This window comes from Leptodactylus fuscus, chromosome 4, assembly GCF_031893055.1.
Source record: "Leptodactylus fuscus isolate aLepFus1 chromosome 4, aLepFus1.hap2, whole genome shotgun sequence".
In the NCBI taxonomy this organism is placed as follows: Eukaryota; Metazoa; Chordata; class Amphibia; order Anura; family Leptodactylidae; genus Leptodactylus; species Leptodactylus fuscus.
The window spans coordinates 40,063,559-40,089,845 of NC_134268.1; the positions used below are offsets into that span (position 1 = coordinate 40,063,559).

The 26,287-nt window shown below is 42.6% G+C and overlaps 1 protein-coding gene across 2 annotated transcripts in view; it reads left to right on the top strand.

The window, feature by feature from the left end:
• The window catches only part of CNGB3 (cyclic nucleotide gated channel subunit beta 3), a 108,968-nt gene that overhangs the window by 41,274 nt on the left and 41,407 nt on the right, over positions 1-26,287 (top strand). Inside the window, exons 5-11 of one of the 2 annotated variants that reach the window (XM_075270346.1) lie at positions 1,467-1,618; positions 2,070-2,282; positions 3,798-4,006; positions 5,704-5,754; positions 7,426-7,512; positions 9,963-10,027; positions 12,458-12,580. In XM_075270346.1, the coding sequence (XP_075126447.1) occupies positions 1,467-1,618; positions 2,070-2,282; positions 3,798-4,006; positions 5,704-5,754; positions 7,426-7,512; positions 9,963-10,027; positions 12,458-12,580 (900 nt within the window). The remainder of the gene's footprint in view (positions 1-1,466; positions 1,619-2,069; positions 2,283-3,797; positions 4,007-5,703; positions 5,755-7,425; positions 7,513-9,962; positions 10,028-12,457; positions 12,581-26,287) is intronic. The other variant, XM_075270347.1, reaches the window with a different exon arrangement.

Genomic DNA, 26,287 nt, shown 5'->3' on the forward strand with positions numbered 1-26,287 from the left:
TAGATAGATAGATAGATAGATAGATAGATAGATAGATAGCAGTGCAGTACAAGTAGTACAAGTAAGGAGCAGTACAGTACATGTAGTTTATTACAATATTATAGCTAGCAGTACAGTACTGTACATTTAATAGAAGTTAAGTTAGTGAACAGTAGACTTAGTGACTGTGAATAGCAATGAAAAGCATGTATCACAGCCATACAACAGTACATTATGCGGTAGCACAGTAAATCTAGATACTGCAGAAAGTCCCCCAGACATAGATCAGTACATGCACTCATGAAATATACAGTCATTGCCATAAGTGTTGGCAAGTCTTTCTCCCATAAAATTATTGCAATTACTCATGTTTTCTTATACACAGGTCTATTTCCTTTGTTATTTCCTTTGTGTGTATTGGAGTAGCCCAAAAAAAAAGCAATTTGTACATATTTTCACACAAAACTCCTAAAATTGTTGGCACCTTTTCAAAATTGTGGGTACATAACTTTGATTTCAGCATGCAATGCTTGTTTAAGCTCACTTGTGGCAAGTAACAGATGTGGGCAATATAAAAATCACACCTGAAACCACATTTTGTGTCTGTGTGTGCCACACTAAGCATGAAGAAGAGAACAGTCTGAGGTCTTGAGAACCAGAAATTGTGGAAACAATCTCCATCTTTAGCTTGTTGGTTTCTAAAGATGGACCATCCATAGTAGCATGGTGGGAACACCAAATTAGGAAGAAGGGAGGCACTTAGTAGCAGGAATTTTACAGAAGTTTTCAGGAAGAAATAAAGTGCATGACACTTTGGTCCAGAATCATGTCTTCTATTAATTGAGACTAATTTTTCTGAAAAGTTGGTCACCATTTAATATAAAGTGGTTTTCCTATATGAGTTTATTTTTTATATGAAAAATCTATGATCAAAATCAAGAACAGCCAGCAGCCAGGAAAAGTCCTTCAAAAGGTTTGCTAAGAAATTACTTGTGTGTCATGTTAATAAGATATGTCAGTAAAGTAAGATTGGTGATGATATACAATAGCGGGTAGACAACCTTGTCATATCATAACGCCAATGGGTAAATGATGATCAGATCTGGGGAACATGATAGACGATGGGATGTTCTAGTTTTGTCAGTTAGATGGCAGCAATAGTGTTGAGAGGGAATCCTCAGGAGATGTTGGAAGAAACAAGACACAAGGACTCCGATATCACTTGGCATCAATATTATTGACTACCCTTCCATGATTCTGGTCTCAACTAACCCTACATTGATGTGTGATATAAGAAGAACTCAAGGAGAATATATCTACAACTGCAGCAACCTTCGCTACTCCATTGCACTTGGGTATTGTTCTATGTTACACCATTGTATTGTTTGTTTGTCATTGATACATTATTGCGCTTATTTGCTTTTATATAGTACAATGCTGAGCGATCATGTGACTGCTATAAGTTTCATCTTTATTTGGTTTGACAGAGTAAGCAAACAAGATGAGTCCAAGATCACCAGCGAGTATGCAGAAGCCCAAATTCTTGACCTGGTCAAACGCATGCGGGAGAGAACTAGCCATTACAAGGATAAACTGGCTGATCCGGAGATTTCGTCAGCAGAGCCGAGCCCTACAAAAAGTATATATTTAGATTATAAGGTTTAGATTTCGATTAAATTGTGCCTGTCCCGAATCAATGCAACGATTTAATGCAATGGCAAAGCTCCCCGTACACAAGGGTCTTATCAGAAGATCCCGGGCAACTTTAATCTTTTAAACCAGTCTTATATTCTCTACAACAACCAACAAAATTGCAAAAAAAAATTCAGTGTAGATATCAGCTAGACAGAATATATAACTACATTACATGCCCCTTAAAGTGCTTAATTCATATGTTCTGCTCTACGTCTGCCTTAAACACCAGGAAATTCTCTTTACATATACACAGGCATGCCTAGAATTTTATGGGCACACATATGTATGCAGGGTCTCGTTTTGGCATAACGATGGCCAAGGGGCCCAAGATGACCTTCTGACCAGGGTCCCTGCATAGGTTTGTGCATAATGTTGCATTGGTACTGTCCTTTCAGCTCCAGTTACGAAGAAGCCTGAACCACCACCCCCACCCCCGCCACCCCCTAAAGAAGAAGAAAAGCCTGAAAAGGAAAAGGATGTTGAGAAAGCAGCAGAACCAGAAGAAGAAGAACATTACTGCAATATGCTATGTTGCAAGTTCAAGAGACGCCCAATTAAAAAGTACTTTAGCAAGATGAAGATCCCGGACTCCATCGATGGTTATACAGGTAGGCCAGGACATTTTAAGGTTTGGAAACCATTACCAATTTAGAAGCCTTACTCACAGATATTACTGCCTTAGAATGATGAGTTCACATTTAATCTTCTATGATAAAATGGTCCTACAGACCATTGATGGAACACAACTCAGACCTGTATAAAAGTTTGAGAAACTTACAGACTGGTCTTTGTACCACATCTACATCCTTGTGATACTACTTACAATTTAAATTTGCAGATATATAATGTAATAAAACATTGGGGCAGATTTACTAATCTCTCAGAGGAGCTGACAGCACCTATGGTCCATACATGGTCTAGATTGGCAGACATGGTTGACTCCTAGACCCTGGAGCCTTTTGACCATGACACATTTATTTTACATCTACCAGGAAAAGAGTGGCTCTACTACTAGCAAATAGTCCACTTTGTTATCATTCTGTATGGTGGTCTGAAGAACTCTCTCTTGACCACATTTGAGAAATTATGTTGAGCTGGTACATCCACCAAAGGCTTAATCTCCTCCATCTACCAGGTTCTTTCCTCTGCAGAGTGCTGAGAGTTCCCTGCCCACAGATACATGGCTAAAGAGGAAGAGCCTGTAGGACGGCAATTTCACCTGGTCAATGGCAGATGATATGATCAAGAGCTTCTAAATCTTCTATGTGCGTGACCTTCAAGGAAACGCAATACAAGCTTTTGATGCACTTGTACCACAAACTAGCCCTTCCACACTCTCAAAATCTTATTATACTGTCTGAATGTTGGTGGTGCTATATGATATATATATATATATATATATATATATATATATATATATATATATATATATACTGTGGTCTCCATTTACTACATTTTCTGTGACCGTCCGCTTATGTTGAGCTTCTGGCTATAGGTGAGGGAGTTTACTGGCACTCTCTTTATACACGGTGTTCCATTAGATCCCTCCATGTATCTACTTAATTTGCCCCTTGACAATGAGATAAGAAGTCCTCCCGCTTACTCCTCTAGTCATGCACTGCTGCTAAGACCATAACAGCACTTTTTTGGAAACAAATGAATCCCCCCCCCCACTGGCATTGACCCTGCATGATAGACATTCATAGCCTGGAAAACCTGATGGCAACCTTGAGTAACACAGTAGAGGTGTTCCAAGCCATATGGAAGCCGTGGGATACCTTTTGTATATTATGAGGTCTAGGACAGTTCCCTCCGCCCTACCCAGTATTTCCCCTGGTGTTCCAACCTTAGTCTCTTGTCTTATTGTGTTTCCTAGTCTCCTGCTGGTTATTGATTTTGTTCTTTTTGGAAATTTAATAAAAATTACAATTACCTTTTACATTAGCTCTCAGAACATGACACACGTAATTGAGGAATATATTCTTAACGTATATTTAACTTCCTTTGCTACCTACGAAACATATTGTTACCTGTAATGATTAGCGCAGTCAGAAAGTGACATAACTATTACCCAAGTAATTCCGACACTTATATATTGCACATGAACACTTCTTCTCTCCTAGATTTATTATATCTGTTCTGGCTGCTTATTGTTGCATTGACATTCAACTGGAACTGCTGGTTTATTCCGCTGAGAATTGTATTTCCATTCCAAAACTCTGACAATCTGTTATACTGGCTGATCATTGACTATACCTGTGATACCTGCTATCTTCTGGATATTTTCGTGTTCCAGCCACGTCTCCAGTTCATAAAAGGAGGTGACATAGTAGTAAGTACAACATACCGTGAATATGTCAAGATGGTTTCTCCAAAAAACTTTTAGTTTGTGAGCACAACAGAAATTGTATTTTCAGTTTACCCGGATTAATGTTGCTTCACATTAAAGGGGCTCTATCAGCAAAATCATGCTGATAGAGCCCCACATATGCGTGAATAGCCTTTAAAAAGGCTATTCAGGCACCACTAAAGTTATATTAAACTAATACCCTAAAAAAGAATGTGATCAACTTACCCATCGTGCACGGTGGGCGGGCATTCAGGGTCCGCCGTCTTCTTCATCCACACCTCCTCTTCGTGCGATGTCCTCGGGTCCCGTCCTCTGGTGCTCGCGAACTGACATTGCTAAAAAAAATGGCCTGGGCGCATGCGCAGTAGCCGTAGTAGAAGCAGCATGCTACTGCGCATGCACCCAGGCCATTTTATTAAGCAGTGTCAGTTTGCGAGCGCAGGAGGAGGACGGGACCCGAGGACATCGCAGGAAGAGGAGGCGTGGATGAAGAAGACGGCGGACCCTGATTGCCCGCCCACCGTGCACGATGGGTAAGTTGATCACATTCTTTTTTAGGATATTATTTTAAAACTGGGGGGTAGTTTAATATAACTTTAGTGGTGCCTGAATAGGCTTTTTAAAGGCTATTCACGCATATGTGGGGCTCTAGCAGCATGATTTTGCTGATAGAGCCCCTTTAAGAAAGAGGGAAAAACCAATGTAAAATCTAGACCAGGGCCCCAAGTTCCATTTATAGTACAGTAGTGTCTTCTTCTATATAGTGTCTTATTTTTTGATGAAGAGACCTTTGGTCCCATTCAGTAAGAAGGGCTTAGAGATTGTTCACATGGAGTAACATGGAGTAATTTAGGGGCAGTTCACACAGAGTTTTTTGGCAGCGGATTTTGATGCAGAATCCGCCTCAAAATCCATTTCCAAAAACGGCTCCCATTGACATCAATAGGAGCAGCCCGCTTCTTTTTTCCACTAGCTAGTAGCAGAAAAAAGAAGCGAGATGACCCTTCTTGCCACGGATTCCGCAGCTGAATCAGACGTGGCGTCCATGGCGCGAGGCTCCCTCCCAATTAGGCCCATTCATTTGGGCCTAATCCAGAGCAGAATGCCGCAACACAGCTAGCTGCACGTAATGTTCTCACACGGAATGCAAATTCCGCAGTGTGAACATACCCTTAGGGAGATTTTTGGTCAGGACTTGCAAATGGGTTTGCAAAGTGACCACCCATGAGCGTCTTGTGCCCCTCCGCGGCGAAACTGGAAACAAAGTCGGACATGTAGGCCTTTGTATTCGGTTAAAAAAAAAAAAAAACGGTTTCCCTGCGGAGAGGCAGAAGATGCTCACAGGCGGTCACTTTGCAAACCCATTCAAGTGAATGGGTTTGAAAACTGACCGCCGGGTCCTGTCCAGTTTCTCTCGGCAGAAGACGGAAACCAAAAGCGGAGACCGGGCGCAGGTGTGAACCCGTCCTGACTGGTTTTCACTAGGTCTTTCAATCTTCTTTCAATGGTTGAAAGCAGGGCGATACTGGCATCAGAATACCAAAAATACACATATTTGTTGTCCTGTTGGTATTCCCACACACTGGACGTACACTTGAACACACTTGCATTTAATAGAGTGGATTTATTATTGGGTGGTCCCGGGCTGATATACAGTAATAAAACTCTTTTCTAATTAGACAGAAAGAAAACTAACAAAGAAAAACTACTGGGAGTCTGCAAAGTGTCGGGTAAGTACTTCAGTAAGTCCCTGCTTATTTATAAAGTCCAACTAAGGGTGCACTTACCAAAGAGGGGCCCTTGAAGAGATGGAGACTCTGTCGTAGATGTGAACCCATCCTAAGAAATACACATGCTAAATGTTTGTATACAGCTATATAATCCAGATAGGTTTCTTTGACCTAACAGTGCTCTTTCTCGGAAACAGTCACACACCATTGTTAGGCTGGGTTCACACAGGGGGTTTTTGGAGCAGATTTTGACGCAGAATCCGCCTCAGAATCTGGCTAAAAAAAACGCCTTTCATTGACTTCAATGGGAGCCGTACAATTCCTTTTTCCGCGAGCAGTTTTTTTCCCACTCGCGGAAAAAAGAAGCAACATGCCCTTTCCTGCCTTGGAATCCACAGCGCGACACTCCCTCCCGACTAGGCCTAATCCAGAGCGGAATACCGCGAATGCTGGAATGCTGCAACAGTTGCGGCTAGCTGTGGGAGGCGTTTTTTTGGTCCGAATTCTGCTGCGGCTTCCCGACTCAAAATCCGGTCCAAAAATTCCAATGTGAACCCAGCGTTATTGCCCCTTGCTAGCATCTGTCAGAAAATGCTAACAGACAGCTAAGGCCCAGGTCACATATGCGTTCCAGCCATTTCGTTAGCCTATCCGCATGAAATATACGAAGAGAGAAATCCTGCAATCCAGCACTTTTCTCTCCACATTTTTCGTGCGAAAACCACACAAACCCCATTATAGTCTATTGGGTCACTCCTCGAATGGAAACCCGATCGCAGATGTGAATAACAGATCCATCAAAAATCTGCTAAAAAAATCACATTGATTTCAATGGGATTTTCTCCATCCAGTTTATTCATATCCATCACAGGCCTGTTATTATGGCGGAGATAGTAACACAGGGTGAAGGAATTTTGTCTCCATTCAAAATAATGGACTTACAATGGATGGATGGTCAAGTGTCCCTTATATTTTTAACATTACTGTCTATTAGAGATGAGCGAACACTATTCGGAACAGCCGTTCCGAATAGCACGCTCCCATAGAAATGAATGGAAGCAGCCGGCATGCACACTTTGCCGGCGGCCGGTCGCTTAACCCCCCGCGTGCCGCCTATGTCCATTCATTTCTATGGGAGCGTGCTATTTGGAACGGCTGTTCCGAATAGTGTTTGCTCATCTCTACTGTCTGTTTAATGAATTTATGTCCAATGGCAATGGATGGTCGTGTTTCTTCTCCGTTATTTCTATCCATTTTTTTCTGTGTGCTCAGAAAGTCCCCCAAAAATGGACTGAATAACAATGGATGTTAATGGATTAATTTTTGTCCACCTTTACTATATTTTTTTTTAACTGATCCATTTAATTTATTCATGGTTCCTCAAGAACACAAGGGTTATAAGACAAGATGTTCCAGAATGATTATTTTATGGGAAATACTAGTCAGTACTAATACAAACATGTCAAGTCCTCTTTAAAGGAATCATCATGAATAAATAAAGGGATAATACTAATGGTAATGATGTAGGATGTTCAGCAAATCACTCCAACCTCTCCAGATCATCATAGGTTAATTGAATGGACCTCATGGTGTGAACATCACAAATCCATCCACATAATGTCATATGTTTGGTTTAATTGGCGCACTAAGCAGTGTTGTCTTGTTTCACAGCTTGATGTAGCATCTGTGATACCACTTGATCTTCTGTACATCGTCTTTGGATTCAAACCATTGTTCAGATTAAACAGAATGTTAAAGGTAATCCAACGTGAATGTGAATATATCTGTCTGTTCACTTTATGCTTGGGAAGAACAGAGACATTTTGTCGCCGTAGAATTTACTCACCAAGGGAAACATGTCACACAATTTACAATCTTAACCCCAGCCAAAAAAAAAAAAAAAGTCTTTCAGTGAGATCTATGAAGCTCCGTTTGCTCCAACAGATTGATAGTTATCACCAGGGTTCTGTTCTCTGTTAGGTCAGCCATTTTAATGGAGCTACGCTATCATTATAGACAGATCTTGTGATTCTAAGCAGATTTATCAATGTGCTAGAACGTCATTGTGACGTCTGAATACCAGAAACATTCAATAGGTCCCCATGAATGACCTATTGGTCTTAAAATCAAACCTTACCCATCTAAGACTGGATTCAGATCTATGAAGTCGTTGCCTCTTTTCTGTTTTGCCATAGAAGAAGGTCATGGGGTCAGACTTTATTGGGGTTGGGTTCCATATTAGTGTTCATCACTTTTAGCCCAGTGTGACATAATCTGCAATGCAGGCTCCAACCAGAGCTCCATATCTGATATCCTGCTCAGAGTCCTTCCTTATGTGGACAAACTAAGCAGCATGCGTCTAATCCCCTATAGAAATAAAGCATTACACAGTCCTACTTGGAATGAAAAAGACAAATAAATTCTCCTTAGTGAAAAAAAGGAAAACTTGCTCTAGCCCCACCCTTTGGACGATAGCTCCTTATAGATCAATGCCTGGTTTTCTAAGAAAGCTAGAGACATTGTCTGAGATAGAAGCCAAATCAGAGCATCTTTTCTAATATAAAGAGAGAGCCATCCACAGTCAGCTGTTTTAGTTATTGCTCCTCATCAGTGGGAATTATAGTACAGGTTTGGGGTCAAAGAGATGGGTTACAAGGGGCACTATATCTCCTTCAAAAAGGTGATGCTAGAGTAAGTTTTAATTTTTCCATTAAGGATTGCTTATTTGTATATTTATTTCTCATAATTCCTCATAGGTCTGTCCTTGAAGGACTCTATACTATGTAGGGTGGCCCAATAAAGGCATTGTCTCTTTGAGTTCCCCTTCTATAGCACATGGACACGCTCGGACCTCCAAAGCAGGAAATCCTCTTTGCCTCTGTTTTCTCCTCTGACTTATTCATGAGGGTCCTATTATAAATAAAAAAAAACCTTCTGTTAAGATAGAACTATCTAAAGCCAGGTTAACACTAGTGTTCGGGGTTCTGTTCTTCGGGCCCAAAAATAGGATACCTTATTGGTAAGGTTGAGCCGATCTTGACTTTTCAGGATTGATTTTAAAATCCAATTTCCGATCATTTTTCATTCGAACCCGATCTCGATCCCAATTCCGATCCCAATGCAAGTCAATGGGATTTTTTTATTAATCGGAGATCGGATTTTAAAAGCAATCCTATTCACTATACAGCATGGAATCTAACAATTGAACGCTTTAATTGTTAGAATCCACGCTGTGTAGTGAATCACTAAGTAGCCAGAGGATTTTTTTTTAATCCTCTGGCTACTTAGTCCCCCTTGGTGTCCACTTACCTGAAGAGATGGCTTGTCCGGTGATCGGTGTTCTTCTTCGCCTCGCTGCCACTCCACGCTGCTCTTCTCGCCTCGCTGCCCCCTGTCTCCCAGGTTAGGAGAGTGTGGGCGGGTTAGGAGAGCGTGGGCGGGTACTGGGAGGGGAGACGTCACATCTCCCCGCCCTGTGCCCGCCCACACTCTCCTAAGCCACAAGCCCCACCTTCCTAGCTCTTTAAACACTAAACTGGGAGGCGGCGGCAGCGAGGTGAAAAAGAACACCGGGACCGGAGCAGCCATCTCTGGAGGTAAGTAGTTAGTTTAGTCTCCCATTAGAATGAATGGAGGCAGCCTGCGCGCAGGGGGTTAAGGCTGTGTGCTGGCTGCTTCCATTCATTCCTATGGAACCACAGCGGAGCCTTCACACTGAGTATACACTCTGCTCAGAATGAGACCTAAAAAGATCGTGTTCGGTATCCCGATCGCGATCGTGAAATTTTCTCGATCGCCGATCGGAATTTGATCTTTTCCAAACACGATCGCTCAACCCTACTTATTGGCTTAAAAAGTGGTTACCCATGGAAACCCACAGACCCCCCCCCCCCCCCATGGACCCCATTGACTACAATAGGGTCTGGACTTTGTAAAGCAGTAAATCATCTTCAGAGAAGAAAGTGAAGAACTCTCATGTTCTGAAAGACCTTCTATGTTTTTGCAAATGTCTTCCAATGTGTAAAAAAAATTATACATTTTTATTCAATGCCAAACCGAAAAAAAAAATCCCATTTCTGTTTTGAATGTGTTATTCTCTGAAGGTTTTCCGGATTTGTCCTAGTTTCTTGCTATACATGACAGGGGTTTTGTTAGCGCTGTGTTATTATTTGTGTGGGTCTAATTGTTTCATTCCTCATTGTTTTCAGTACAGCACATTCTTTGAGTTTAATGATCGGCTAGAAGCCGTCCTCAAGAGAGCGTATATTTACAGGTGAGGCACAAACTGTGAAAACTTGCCAGAAAAGCATAATTTATCACACAATGGAATGAAAATCAGCAGCTGCATTACCTTTCTGATAACCAATTTTTGCCTGTTTAATTTTCTTTCTGAAGAAATGAAAATAAATTCACAAAAACGCGAAAAGTTCACTTGGATGAATATCATGTAAAGAGTAAAAATAGAAAAAGCAACAAATTCTCCATCTGCCTCGCAACGTAGGACATGAGACATGTTTATAAATACGGGATTTCATAAATATTGAGATATTTAACAAATTTGTGAATTTAAAGAGGACTTCCATGAACTTTACCCCTTTACATCCTTTAATAGACTCCTCTCCGATGATTCTGGTATAGTTGGAATTTTTTCTCTAGTCCCCACTGTTCCTGAGCAATCATTTCTGCTAGGACCAACACCCAATGTTGTCGAGTGGGCGGTCACAGATTAGGACCACCCACTTCACAGTAGAGAGCCTAATTAGCATATAGGGTGCTTAATTTAACAGCATTGATTGCTCAGTGATGGTAGGGGCTAGAGAAAAAATTCCAACTCTGCCAGAATCAGTGGAGCAGCAGCTTTTGCAGGGTGCAAAGCTGGAGAAGGTGGAGGTGGTGAAAGGTCCTCTTTAAAGTTTACCACCATACTCCATTAAAGTACAATTTTTAGATATGAAAAGACTGCCTAGGGGATGTAAAAAGTAACCCTCAATAAGATTCGGTTCTCAGCCAGTGGCATTTGAATAGACCCCCAAATCCCTAACCCTAAGAGGGGGAACACCCTTGATCTCTAAAAGCAATAAGAAAAATGCAAGCTTAAAGGCAGTTTGTCACCTGAACCCAGCACACAGATAGGTTAGAGTCACCTGAAGAAAAGGTGTTGTTCCCTGGTGAATCGGTGTCTGCGTTGGTGAGATATTTCCATTTTTGTCAATATGCAAATGAATTATTTGGAGCAATGAGGGAGTTGCCGCTTACCTCTTTGGAGCCAAAGCACCCTTCATTCAGTGGACCCTAAACTATCTAGCTGTGGGCTGGGTTCATATGTTGGGTGACAGTTTCTGGTAACCATCCAGTTGTGTGTCACCCGTCCACTTGTAGCTTACCCCCATTACATAAGATAAGATAATCCTTTAATAGTCCCACAGTGGGGAAATTTCAGCATGTTACAGCAGCATAGTAATACAGATACAGGATTATATGCAGTAATATATTACAGAAGTAGACACACATAAGCTGAGAAGAGAAGATATACTAGGAGTCCATAGCAGCTAAGGAACAGAAGAAGAAAGAAGGAAGACTTCATAGTCATAATCATTAGTTCTCTGTGCGGAGTGATCTTCGCTTGGTTTGATGTAGATTATACAGCCTGGTCGCGGTTGGAAGGAAGGACTTGCGATAGCGCTCCTTCTCACACTTGGGGTGAAGTAGACGGTCACTTACAGTGCTGCCAAGTCCCATCAAGGTCTGATACATGGGGTGGGATTTGTTCATCCACATGGAGGTCACCACGGACAGTATCCTGTCACCCACCACCTGTACTGGGTCCAAGGGGCTCCTCAGGACAGAGCTGGCCCTCCTGATCAGCCTGTCAAGTCTATTTCTGTCCCTGGTTGATATACTGCTCCCCCAGCAGGCCACACCAAAAAAGATGGCTGAAGCAACCACAGAGTTGAAAAAGGCCCTAAGAAGTGTCCCCTGGACTCCGAAGGCCCTCATCCTTCTGAGCAGGTAGAGTCTGCTGTGACCCTTTCTGTGCAGCGCCTCCAGGTGATCAGCCCAGTTTAGTTTATTGTTGAGGAGCACACCCAGATACTTATAGGTCCTGACTATCTCAATGCATGTCCCTCGGATCTCCACCGGGGTCGGGGCACTTCTCCGTCTACTAAAGTCCACCACCATCTCCTTGGTCTTCCCAGCATTAATCCTGAGGTGGTTCTGCTGGCACCATTCAACAAAGTCCCGGTTTAAGTCTCTGTATTCCCTATCGTCACCATCAGTGATAAGGCCGACTATAGCAGAGTCATCGGAGTACTTCTGTAAGTAACAGCTGATGAGTTGTGCCTAAAGTCAGCAGTGTACAGTGTGAAGAGAAATGGGGCAAGAACTGTACCTTGTGGTGCCCCCGTACTACAGATCACAGTGTCAGACACACATGCACACTCAGCAAACCATGCATTTTTTAGTAGCAATTACTCTCCTTTTTGTTTGCATTTTTGGGGACATTAAAATCTGGAAAAAAAAACATACAAAAATATAATAGTTGTAAAAAATAATTTGAATGAAAAAAAATGTTCACCCTCAAAACCGCCGGTAGGAAAAAACACAAAAATGTGTCTAGTCTTGAAGTGGTTAAATACTCATTTTTTCACCTATTGTTCATATGAGTGCCTCCACCAAATACCATGTTTTATTGTTTTCTCAGAGTCATCAGAACAACAGGTTACCTACTGTTCATTCTTCATATCAATGCCTGTATCTACTACTGGGCATCCACTTACGAAGGCATCGGGAGCACCAAATGGGTTTACGATGGAAACGGTAACATGTAAGTTTTGTATATCATTATCCTTATACATATTTGTTGACCATGCATGGAATGGTTAAACCATCTCCAAACCTTCAATCGAATTTACCCCCCTCCACGACGGAGCAATAACCTTTTATAAGCTCGGAGGATATTTTTAGTAGGGCGATATGTGTTTGACATAAGGCACGGTTAATGCTAATACGTTATCACAAAAGGTCAAATTCAGCAGCCACCCGTATAACTATCTGTCATTTGACAGGACTGACAGCTTGTTATTTCATTTGCTCTACAAATGACACAAAGACAATAGAGATGATGGAGAGATCCAAGATGAAGTGTATTATTTATGCACCCAAAGTATCATGGGACTTTTTAGAAAGTAGCTCAAAGTGACACTCACCGCGATGCTGGCAACGGAATCGGAAAATGTCTTAAAGTGAACAGATACATATTTAATCACAAGGACTTTCATTCATCTCAAACAGCCAGGGGGCTACAGGAGATTTATTACCAAGAGCACATCTATGTTCTCCTTCGAGATCACTTGTTTCTATAGGAATTGATCTTCTTACTGATCCCCTGAGACCCCCGGGCTATATCTGTATTTCGACTTCCTGAAAGAAAGGTATTTTCTCGTGACTTCTCTGAGCTCACAACTTCATTTTGTATTGCATGTTGTTATTTTTTTTGCCATAACCTTTTCATTTTTTACAAGTAATGGGCACATTGGCCTATAAGCTATGGCAGCTTCTAAAGGTGGGAGGATTTTGTTTTTCTATGGGTTGTGAGCACAGTTGAACCATATATTATACTCGGTGAGCAATGTAACCTTTTCATAATTATTTGTCAGGTCTACATTGACAGCACATTGTCTACTAATCTAATAAACAAATGAATCAATGTCTTAAGAACAAAACCTAATTGGAATATTGTCTACTTGGTGATCAGTTGATCGACATGACTTCCATCTTCTCAAAGTACTGGTGATCAGCTGTCGTACTATAACTGTGCGTGACACAATAGCCATACAATACATTTAAAGAGGACTTTCACCACCTCCAGCAACTCTGACTCTTTCTTCAATGGGCTCCTCTCCACTGATTCCAGTACAGTTCTAATTCTTTCTCTAGTCCCCGCCATTCCTGAGTAACCTGCAGTAGCCACAGTAGCAGAAACTTTCATGGTGGACATTAAAAAGAATGGACATATAATACATGGTCACAGTGGCGTAACTAGGAATGGCGGGGCTCTGTGGCACACTTTTGACATGACACACACCCCCCCCCCCCGACGCTAAACATCCTCCCTCACAAGTATGCCCCATAGTGACCTCTGCACACAGTATTATGCCCTATAGTGGCCCCTGCACATACAGTATTATGCCACATAGTGGCCCCTGCACATACAGTATTATGACCCATTTTGGACACCCATGAACAATTATTATACTATGGGGTCTTTTCAGACCCCAGAGTATAAAAATCAGAGACCCAAGGGGGGGATACAAACATAAAAAAACAATGTTACTTACCTATCCCCGACAACACTGCACTCCCCACTAATGTTGGCCATCTTCAATGATGTACAGGACTTCACGTGACCCAGGCCTGCATCATGTGACATCAGCGACGTCACACTAGTAGGCCCGAAGCCTGCCCAGAGTGTTACTCCAGCCCACAACGGCCAAATAAAAAGAAAAAATGCAGCAGTAGCGGCTGTCGGTGGGTCCCTTAATGTTCCGGGCCCTGTGGCAGCCACTACCGCTGCTACCCATGGTAGTTACGCTCCTACATGGACAGATTGGTGTTACAGAATATGAGAACCTCATACTCTGACTTAGGACCTTTCTCTATTATTACTCTAATAGGCAGATGTAAAGAGACTGTCCTATGAGAGACAATTCCTATACCCTCACAGTCACTACCTTATATCATACCATCACTAAGTGCCCTCTTTACGGCAGAAGTCCTACTAAATTCAGCTCTGCCTGTCTTACTACAGATGGCCGTCTTCCCATCTACCTGGGGATCCTATGGATTAAATATATATAATAGTTACAAATATAAAATAAGTTTAAAAAAAATTAACAATTAATTATAATGGTGGATTATGTAGATAATCTGTTTTCCCTTAGTCATAACAGCAGCACAATGTGGGGTATTTCTGCCCCTGCGTGCTGGTAGGACAGGCGGAATTTTTAATCAGCAATCAATTAATATGCATGACTAGGCCCTATAAGAGGGCACAGGAACCTCCCCCTGTATGTTAATACAAAAGTATAATAATAATACAATAGGGAGGGAAGCCTTGTGCTGCTGTTATGACTAAGGGAAAACAGATTATCTACATAAGATCCTACTTCCAGGCTGCTCCAACGACCTTGTATAGTCCTCTTGTCCACATGGGCTCCCCATCCCAACTGGGATGCATCTGTTGTCAACAGAGTTCAAATTGTTTGGACTAAGGACCTTTCGTCTTTCAGGAGTATCCACCTTCTGAGGGAAAGACAGGTACTGGGAGAAAGGCAGATCTTCTTGTGGAGTCCTCCTAGAGACCTGTTCCAGGTCTTCAATACTTCCATCTGGAGCGGATGGGAATGCCATAAAGCTTAAGGGATCGCCCTGGCTGAGGATGACATTAGGCCTGGGACTCTCCTGGCGGTTCTGATGGTTACACGCCGTGTTTGGTATAGAAAACAGGCAGCCGCCTCTATTCTCAGCCTACTTGGGGCGGATAATGAGATCTGCAGAGCCACTGAGTCCAAACAGAAACCCTAGAAGCTTCCTCTGGGTGGATGGTACTACCTCAGATTTCTCCCAAATGATTAGCCAGCCTAGCCTCTCAAGGAAAGAGATGGCTATCTGTGGATGTTATTGGAGGACTGGAGCTGACTGAGCTTTTGTGAGCCAGTCGTCAAAATAGGGAACTATGAACAGACCTTGAAGTCTGAGGGAGGCAGCGACGGGAGCCACACCTTGAAGGTGTGAGGAGCGGAAGAGGTGCCGAAGGGTAGATCGGCAAGCTGGTAATGCTTCTGTGACTGGAAACTTGGATGGCAATCCTGAGGTATTTTCTGTGTGGCTGAAAGATGGGTACATGCAAGTATGATCATTCCCCAGTCTCCAAATCCTACTGAAGGAGGAACTCTCTCCAGGGCTCCTTTCTGGATATAGTGGAGGAAGGAGCTCTCCAGGATGAAATGACAAGCAACAGGCAGAGGATGAGTTGCGACAAGTCGGTTGATCGGAGGATGGGAAAACTCGACAATGTAGCCACGTTCTACTACTTTCACTAAGGGTCTTGAATAAGAGCATGCCACACAGTCAGGAAATAGGAGAGATGACCCCCCAACAGGGACTCCGGTCACAGGGAGTGAGACCCCATCAAAAAATGTGGGGGCGGAGTCTGACCGCGCACGGTGTAGGATGCAAGCCTGCTGAGCTCCTCACACGCAGCCCTTTTTCGGACTCCCTGATAGCTGATACGGCTACTACCATGGGCAAAAATGGTAAAGAACGGGGCCCGGATCCCCCCGGGACCCCAAATCAGTCGAAACATTTGGGAGATTTGCACAAATCAGCGAGGAAGAAGGTCGGGTACTCACCTGCTAGGCCTTCCAAGATGGCGCCGGGCACACGCAGAGGATATGAGTCGGAAGAGGATTCGGAGGCAGAGAGTGTGGCGCTCACAGACCAGTCTCAGCAGCAAGAGACCGGACAAGCCACTGTGTCTATGGCGATGCTACAGAAAGCCTTGACTAAGGCTCTTCACCCGGTTATGTCGGAGCTGGCGGCAATCAGGTCAGATTTACAGCATATGGGGCAGCGGGTGACTCAATTGGAAAACGGGGCCATGGCTCTTACTAACCATGCTACTTCTGTCGCTGCTAGGATGGCCGTGTATAAGGAATATATAGACAGATCATTGGTGCTTGTGGAAGACCAAGAAAACAGAGGGAGGAGGAAAAACTTGAGATTAAAGGGGATACCAGAACAAGATAATAATGAAAACCTAAATGACACGGTATATAGTTATTTACAGGTGTTATAGATTTATACACTTCTGTACTTTCTTTTTTTTTTCAGCAGTTGTATGTCTTACTTAGTAGCCGTATCTTTTATGCTACTTTCTCCAGCGGTTTGTATCCAGGGAGACTGATAGGGCTGGAATTCCGATCAGACCTATCTCCAAATTGTTCCGTCCCTATCATCTTCTTGTTAGCAACATTATTCCTCTTATAATTGTGTTTATTTTACATTGGATAACACTCGGATATAGGTGCACTTCGTTTGGGCATCTAGGTCCCTAGTGTTTTTCAGAGATTCTTTTCCATTGACCCACCTTCCTCCCCCCCCCCTCTCTCCATTCTTAACCGTATATTTCATTTCCTATACCCTATCCCCCCCCCCCTCCCTCTTTACGGTACTAGAGACGGTGTTACGTTTTATTGAGTAGTGAAGTCCTTGCTTTGGTCTGCATCTGTAGTTATGGCGGCGCTCTCAATCACTTCTCTAAATGTGAACGGTTTTAACTCTCCACAGAAGAGACATGGGATTCTGCGGTTAGTCCAAAAATTGAAGGCGGAAGTGATAATGCTACAGGAGACTCATTTTAAAGCCACTAATTTGCCCAATTTTCCAAAAAAATATTTCGACCAATGGTTCTTTAGTTCACACCCTACGTCTGCGTCCAAAGGGGTGGCGATTGCGTTCCACCGCTCTGTCCCCTTCGCTTGTAAACAGTCACAGATGGACGCAGAGGGTAGATACTTATTTGTTAAGGGGACCTTGGCTACCAGACCCCTCACCTTCGCTTGCCTGTATGCGCCTAACCAAGGTCAGGTGAGCTGGATCAAACAGACGCTTATTGATCTCCAACAATTTGCAGAAGGAGAAATAGTGATGGGAGGAGACTTAAATGTCACCTTAAACCCCCTATTAGATACTTCAACCGGGAAATCAGCAGTCTCACAAGTAGCTTTAGCTTCTCTTCTTAAAACCTTCCATGATTGTCATCTGATTGACACTTGGAGATCTTTGCACCCAAATGTCAAGGACTTCACGCATTTTTCTCCTAAATATAACTCGCATCAGCGATTGGATTATGTGTTTTGCTCTAAATCGCTTCTTACCAATCTTACTGGTTCAGATATAGGCTATGCGACCCTTTCAGATCACGGTCCAGTCTCAATCTCCGTTGTGATACCTGAAATTACGCCAACTGAATGGAACTGGACGCTAAATGAGACGCTTTTGAGTGACGCAGTGTTTTTAGATGAGCTTAGACTTAGGCTTGGGGAGTTCTTCCGTATTAACCAATCTAATGAAGTATCCACGGGCTCTATCTGGGAGGCTCATAAGGCCTATGTCAGAGGTCTATTGATAGCGAGAGGCTCACTGCTTAAGAAAAAAAAGCAGCTTGAAATAGACTCCCTTTTAGCTCAGATCTCTAACTTAGAACGGGCTCATAAACGGACACAGTTAGCCTCTATACAAAAGGATCTAGTGGCGCTTAGGGAGAGATTGCAGCGCATTTTTCAGAAACAACTAGCTAAGAATCAACTTTATCACAAACTTCGTGTGTACTCACATGGAGATAAAGGGGGCAAAACTATGTCGACCCTAGTGAAGAAAGCGAAGGCAAAATCATTTATTTCTTCGATTAAAGATGCCTCAGGGATCACACATTGTAATACACCTGAAATTGCTAGAATCTTTAGAGATTATTACGAAAAACTTTATAATATTGAGAAGGCAGACGCACCCGAAGAGAGGGATAGACAGACACTCCTCTTTCTACAAAAATTGCATCTCCCGACTGTCCCCTCGGAGGATGTAGAGAAATTGCTTGCCCCTGTTACTGTCCCAGAATTGCAAAATGTTTTACAAAGTTTTCCATTAGGGAAAAGCCCGGGGCCGGACGGTCTGACGGCCATGTATTATAAGAAGTTGCAAGATGTTCTTCTTCCCCAGCTGGCTGCACTGTGCAATGCCCTGATCTCTGGCAAAAAACTTCCTAAACAGTCTCAAGAGGCCTTTATAACCTTGATAGCTAAGGAAGGCAAAGATCATACGCAGTGTGGAAATTACCGCCCCATTTCCCTCCTGAATCAGGATATTAAGATTTGGGCTAAACTACTCGCAAATAGATTGAAAGCCATTGTCCCTAAACTCATCCACGAAGAACAAGCAGGTTTTGTCAAAGGAAGGGAGGGCAAAGACAATGCACATAAGTTGTTGCATGCCATAGCGCTGGCTAAATCCTCAGGCAAGTCATTGGTCCTTCTCGGTGTTGACGCCGAGAAGGCCTTTGATAGAGTCAATTGGTCCTTCATGGCAGCCACCCTTAAATCTTTTGGCTTTCCGCCTGTCTTTGTCCAGATGGTCTTTTCGCTTTACACAGAACCACATGCCAGGCTACGGGTTAATGGGACTCTCTCTACTCCTTTCTATATACAAAACGGTACCCGCCAAGGGTGTCCGTTATCGCCCACGTTATTTATTCTTACCCTTGAAACGTTATTACAGGCTGTTAGACTACATCCCGAGATTGTAGGCTTTCGTGTGGGTTCCCGGGCATTGCACAGTGTAGCCTTTGCCGATGACGTTTTGTTTCTGGTCACGGATCCAGCCAAGGAGCTCCCCATACTTACTAAATTGATGGAACAGTATGGGAAGTTATCGAACTACAAACCGAATGTTTCTAAGTCTGAGGTGCTTGTGATCTCTCTTCCGAGCAAAACTAGAAGGGAATTAGAGGCTTCGTCCCCTTACGTCTGGAAAAGAAATCATATCACTTATCTAGGAGTGAAGTTAACCAGCAATCTTCTCAATTTATATAAGGAAAATTTTCTCCCTCTTTTACATGACTTAAAATCCTCTTTGCAAAAAATGGACATCCCTTACTTGTCATGGTTTGGCAGACGTAGTTTGTTACAGATGTATATTTTGCCAAAGTTATTGTATAAACTCCAAATGTTGCCGATCGATCTCCCTAACACATACTTGGGCTCACTCAGGTCACTTTTTCTCCGGTTCCTCTGGAGAGGAAAGCCAGCGAGACTGGCTTATGACAAATTGATTTGTAGGAAAAGTGCAGGTGGTATCCAATTTCCTGATGTAACACTGTACTATGAGGCGAACTTATTGTCGAGATGGCTCTCTTTAGCTTCCCCAAGACAAAATTCTATAGTTAGAGAGATGGCAGACTTACAGCATGGACAAAATCTCATTTCGCACCTCTGGACCCCAGAGACTCGACATCTTAGAAACCCGACTTGGGATTGTATTTTGAAAGGCCCTTGTAGGATTTGGTTGAAGTGGAGAGATAAATTAGCCCCCCCTCCCTCTAGATTATGTCCCGCTCAGCTTGCACCAAAACTATTAAAGAACCCCATAGATGGTTACGGTGGCTTCTGGTCGCAACTGAGGCATTTAACTTTGTCAGAACTGTACACTATGGATTTTGAACCCCTCCCATTAGAGCAACTTCAGGAAAGAATGCCTCTCTCTAACATAACCCCTCTTCATTACGATCATTTTCGCTGGTGCCTGAAATCGATCCCCATACGAAGAGCCTTCTTTAGACCTCTTACTAAATTGGAACAAATACTTTCGCTACCCTCCAATAAAAGATGGAATCTGGCTCAGTGCAAACAAATTTTACTTGATGTTGCTCAGGTAGAGACCCCGAAGTTTGTTAGAGATTGGGAAAAAGATCTTGAGATTCAATTCACGGAGGAGGAGGTGTCTCATATTTTGAAGCACTCCCATGGGTTTTCTAAGTGCGTCAAGCTACAGGAACTACACTTCAAAGTTCTCTCTAGGTGGTACAGAACCCCAATATGGCTACATGATCGTGGGCTCTCTGACACGGATTTATGCTGGAGATGTAAAACTGAGAAAGGCTCCATGTTACACATCTGGTGGAGCCGTCCAATCATTAGGGATTATTGGGATCAGATCCAATCGGCTATTCAGAGGGTTACAGGCTCTCCTATTGATCTAACTCCAGCAATTGTTTTATTATCCACCCCCTCAAACGATTTCAGGCACCACCGGAGGACTCTCCAGACACATCTGATCGAACTGGCCAAGTCTTTGATACCCTATTATTGGTTAAATCCATCTGCCCCTCCGATCTCACACTGGAATGAGAACGTCTCACAAGTTGCTCGTTTCGAGGAACTTTTAAGTTGGTCCACAGGTACACATGAGAGTTTCCTGAAAACCTGGAAACCGTGGTTCTTGGACCAAAATACGTCTATACACACAGATTGATATTTGTAACTTCCTAGTACTCGTTCTGTAGAGCCAGCCTATGAATATCTACACCTATGATTGTATTCTTCTACTGTCTGACTGGATGGGAATACCGTCTCCCTGCCTCTTCCCTTTCTTTCCGCCTTCCCTGATTTCCGCATCCTACCCACTCCAACGTACCTGTTCCCCCTCTCTCCCCCCTTCCTATTTACCTTGTTTTTTTTTCTTTTTTGTTTTTTTTTGGTGGTTTAATCCCACTTACTCTTAAAATGTAATAATTTTATATGTCATTGGACAGTTTATTTCCTTTTATTGCCATATTCGGCATAATGTGACACTGGGGCCGCCTGGACGATAGGCCCCTATTTACCTGTTGTCTTTGTCATCAAGATGTTATTTGTAATTGCTCTTTTAAATTTTTCAATTGTTTGGATGTATGATTATAACGGATGCTCTTTTCACCTTTGTACTTTTAATGTTTCAAACTTTTCAATAAAATGAGAATTTAAAACAAAACAAAACAAAAAATGTGATATCTTCCTTGGATCCTCCTAAGGGCATCCACGTCCAGGCCTCTCGGGTGAAATTTTGTGCGCCTCTATGACTGGGATCTGGGGCCAATAGGTCCACGCCCTCTACCAGAGGCCTCCCGTATGCCTCTGGAGGCTTGGGGCAGGGACTTGCCCTTAATGTCCGCGAGACCATCCATCAAATCATCCAATCTGCGACCAAGAGTCTTCCCGGCTCAAACGGTAGCACACATAGCGTAAATTTTGATGAGATGACAACCCTCCAGGGCTTAAGTCAGAGAGGTCTCCTTGTCGCGGAGGATAGGGCCATGTTCTTAGAGGCTATTTTCAATTGTTGACGGGAGGCTTCGCCCATGAAGTCAGCAGCCATAAACAGGGAGGACATTGAGGACAGTATGTCGTCCCTAGGGACCCCGGAATCAATAACCCATTCTAGCTGGGCAAAAAGGGTAACATAAGCTATCCGCTACAGAAGTAGAGGCTATGGCCACAGAGGCCGGAGCTGAGGCCGTGGAAATAGCATTCTCTCAGGGTCCCACACACATCGGTCCAGAAGGTCTTGTAAGTTGGAACAATCATCCAGAGGGACCACCGTACGTCGAGAGAGCTTCGAGACTGCCAAATCCACCTTAGGAGGCGGACACAAAGGATCTAGCTGTGATGAGGCTATGGGGTACAGGGTCTTGACCTCTGACAGTCCTCTATTCAGAAATAGGGACTGGAATTAAGATGAGCTTTCTCAGCATGTTTCCACTCGGTCTCCATCAGCTTGGCCAAAGCTGCGTCCACTTGAAAAGGCTCTCTGCCCCCCAGAGGTGGACGGGGAAGCTCCCCAATCAACATCTTGCTTGCCTGACCGGATGGACTTCAGCAGCCTTCCCATCTTTTCCATGGGGAATATAGGTCTGCCGCTACTGGAGCTTCCTCATCAGATGAGATGGTCTGATCATTCACGCGTAGATGCTCCAGAGATGGAAGGGATAATGAGTGCCTATCTGTGCACAATTTAAAATTTTTTGGAGATGTGAGATGTAGAACCCCTATATCCTTGAGAATCCTCCATGAATTATTTTACCTCAGGAGGAGGGCCTCAGCAGGAGCGGCAGCGGGATCAATGCAGATATAAAACCCCCATACGGGTTTTTTTTTTTTTCCTTTCTCCTGAATATCAGGCTAAAGTGAACTCATCCTACCGTCAGGAAGAGGTACTTCGCAGACAGCGCAGCCATATGACTACCTCTTGAAGCTCATCAAGAGAATGCCAAGAGTGTGCAAAGCAGGAATCAAAGCAAAAGGTGGCTACTTTGAAGAACCTAGAATATAAGACAGATTTTCAGTTGTTTCACACTTTTTTGGTTAAGTATATACAGTTAAGTATACACATGTCAATTCATAGTTTTGATGACTTCAGTGTGAATCTACAATTGTCATAGTCATGAAAATACAGAAAACTCTTTGAATGAGAAGGTGTGTCCAAACTTTTGGTCTGTACTGTATATATAATAAAATATTTTTATAATTATATACAGTCCTATGAAAAAGTTTGGGCACCCCTATTAATCTTAATCATTTTTAGTTCTAAATATTTTGGTATTTGCAACAGCCATTTCAGTTTGATATATCTAATAACTGATGGACACAGTAATATTTCAGGATTGAAATGAGGTTTATTGTACTAACAGAAAATGCGCAATATGCATTAAACCAAAATTTGACCGGTGGAAAAGTATGGGCACCCTTATCATTTTATTGATTTGAATACTCCTAACTAGTTTTTACTAACTTACTGAAGCACAAAATTGGTTTTGTAACCTCAGTGAGCTTTGAACTTCATAGCCAGGTGTATCCAATCATGAGAAAAGGTATTTAAGGTGGCCAATTGCAAGTTGATCTCCTATTTGAATCTCCTCTGAAGAGTGGCATCATGGGCTACTCAAAACAACTCTCAAATGATCTGAAAACAAAGATTGTTCAACATAGTTGTTCAGCGGAAGGATACAAAAAGCTGTCTCAGAGATTTAACCTGTCAGTTTCCACTGTGAGGAACATAGTAAGGAAATGGAAGACCACAGGGACAGTTCTTGTTAAGCCCAGAAGTGGCAGGCCAAGAAAAATATCAGAAAGGCAGAGAAGAAGAATGGTGAGAACAGTCAAGGACAATCCACAGACCACCTCCAAAGAGCTGCAGCATCATCTTGCTGCAGATGGTGTCACTGTGCATCGGTCAACTATACAGCGCACTTTGCACAAATAGAAGCTGTATGGGAGAGTGATGAGAAAGAAGCCGTTTCTGCACGTACGCCACAAATAGAGTTGCCTGAGGTATGAAAAAGCACATTTGGACAAGGCAGCTTCATTTTGGAAACAAAAATTGAGTTGTTTGGTTATAAAAAAAAGGCGTTATGCATGGCGTCCAAAAAGAAACAGCATTCCAAGAAAAACACATGCTACCCACTGTAAAATTTGGGGCTGTGTGGCCAATGCCGGCATCGGGAATCTTGTTAAAGTTGAGGGTCGCATGGATTCCACTCAGTATCAGCAGATTCTTGAGAATAATGTTCAAGAATCAGTGACGAAGTTGAAGTTACGCCGGGGATGGATATTTCAGCAAGACAATGATCCAAAACACCGCTCCAAATCCTCAGGCATTCATGCAGAGGAACAATTACAATGTTCTGGAATGGCCATCCCAGTCCCCAGACCTGAATATCATTGAACATCTGTGGGATGATTTGAAGCGGGCTGTCCATGCTCGGCGACCATCTAACTTAACTGAACTTGAATTGTTTGTCCAAAATACCTTTATCCAGGATCCAGGAACTGATTAAAAGCTACAGGAAGCGACTAGAGGCTGTTATCTTTGCAAAAGGAGGATGTACTAAATATTAATGTCACTTTTCTGTTGAGGTGCCCATACTTTTGCACCGGTCAAATTTTGGTTTAATGCATATTGCGCATTTTCTGTTAGTACAATAAACCTCATTTCAATCCTGAAATATTACTGTGTCCATCAGTTATTAGATATATCAAACTGAAATGGCTGTTGCAAATACCAAAATATTTAGAACTAAAAATGATTAAGATTAATAGGGGTGCCCAAACTTTTTCATAGGACTGTAAATATATATAATAAAAATATTTTTAAAATTATTATTTTTAATTTAAATATTTAAATTATTTTTATTTTTTAATTTAAGATGTTTAGCTTATTCCTTCTTTCCAATGTGATTGACACCAGGAGGCCGCGCACACCTTACACTATGATCTCGCCTCTGCCTTGCTCATTGTTTATGCTCAGTCTGTTACATTCGGCTCTGGCTGTTTACACATTAGCATGCCAGTCTATAATAGTATTTGTTTAATTCAGTGCCAGAGGCTCTGGAATGGGTATCGATGTGTTGCGGAGCAACCTGGCATACTATTGCCCAAAGCATTGTTATTTTAGCTCCATTTTATGAATAAAATGCATGTGTTCTGTGCTGTCATTGCTCGGCAATTCTTGTCTATTATTACAGGATTGTTCTGCTTTGTCAATCATTTTGCACACTTTTCACATAGGCTGCTCTTATTTTGCAGACTTTTCTCTCCTGTTATTTCCATATTTTTGACCGCGGCTTTAGATACAAATATTATACAGACAAAGCAACAGTCTTGAACGCTAAAGGGGGCATATTAGCATTACCGCATGAACCGAACAAGCTACTAGGGCTTGAAATGAGAAACATCAAATAAAAGAAAATAAGGGAAAAACTCAACAATAACACCTAATAGCCCTATAAAAAAGTTGTGTTTTTGGCTTTTTTGTTTTTACAGAGGAAAACATTAAATATACAACATTATTATAACCAAAAGAGTAATCACAATGTACTATACAACAACTTGTATGACATCATCAGTAATAGTTGTCTCTTTCGGCTGGTTCTGGTTGGAGATATTATTACTAAATATTGATCAAGCAAATATTTGGAATAGGCCATTTTGGCCATGTAGTTAAAGGGATTCTCCAGAGATATAACAAGTTATTAGATGTTTTAGAAATAGAAACTAATACAACTATAAAACTTTGGCTGCAACTCCTGTCGCGCGATCAAAGATTACCGTGTCACCCTGCAATTCCTTCACTAGTCACGAGCATTATACTGTATGGAGACGCTGTGGAGCATTATATTGTGTGGGGTGACTGTGGAGCATTATACTGTGTGGAGAAATGGTGGAACATTATACTGTGTGGAGAGATGGTGGGCATTATACTGTGTGAGACTACTATGGAGGCACTGTGGAGACTTGTACTATGGAGATGCTGTGGAGCATTATATTGTGTGGGGAAATTTGGAGCATTATACTGTGTGGAGAGAGAGCGGGGTAATATACTGTGTGGGACTACAATGGAGGCTCTGTGGAGACTTATACTGTGGAGACTGTGTGGACCATTATATTGTGTGGGGAAATTTGGAGCATTATACTGTGTGGAGAGAGAGCGGGGTAATAAACTGTGTGGGACTACAATGGAGGCTCTGTGGAGACTTATACTGTGGAGACTGTGTGGACCATTATATTGTGTGGTGCGACTGTGGAGCATTATACTGTGTGGAGAGAGAGAAGGGCATTATACTGTGTGGGACAACTGTGGAGGCACTGTGGAGCATTATACTATGGAGATGATGTAGACCATTATATTGTGTGGGGAAACTGTAGAGCATTATACTGTGTGGAGAGAGAGCGGGGTATTATACTGTGTGGGACTACTGTGGAGGCTTTGTGGAGACTTATACTGTGGAGACGCTGTGGAGCATAATACTGTGAGGAGTGAGGTGATTCTGTTTCCACATCTACAATCTCTGAGAATACTGAAACTAACCAAAATGATAGCTTGGCTCGAGACAGCTGCTCTACAGAGGGGATGACTGTCTGGCTTAGTTCATTAGTTAATTCAG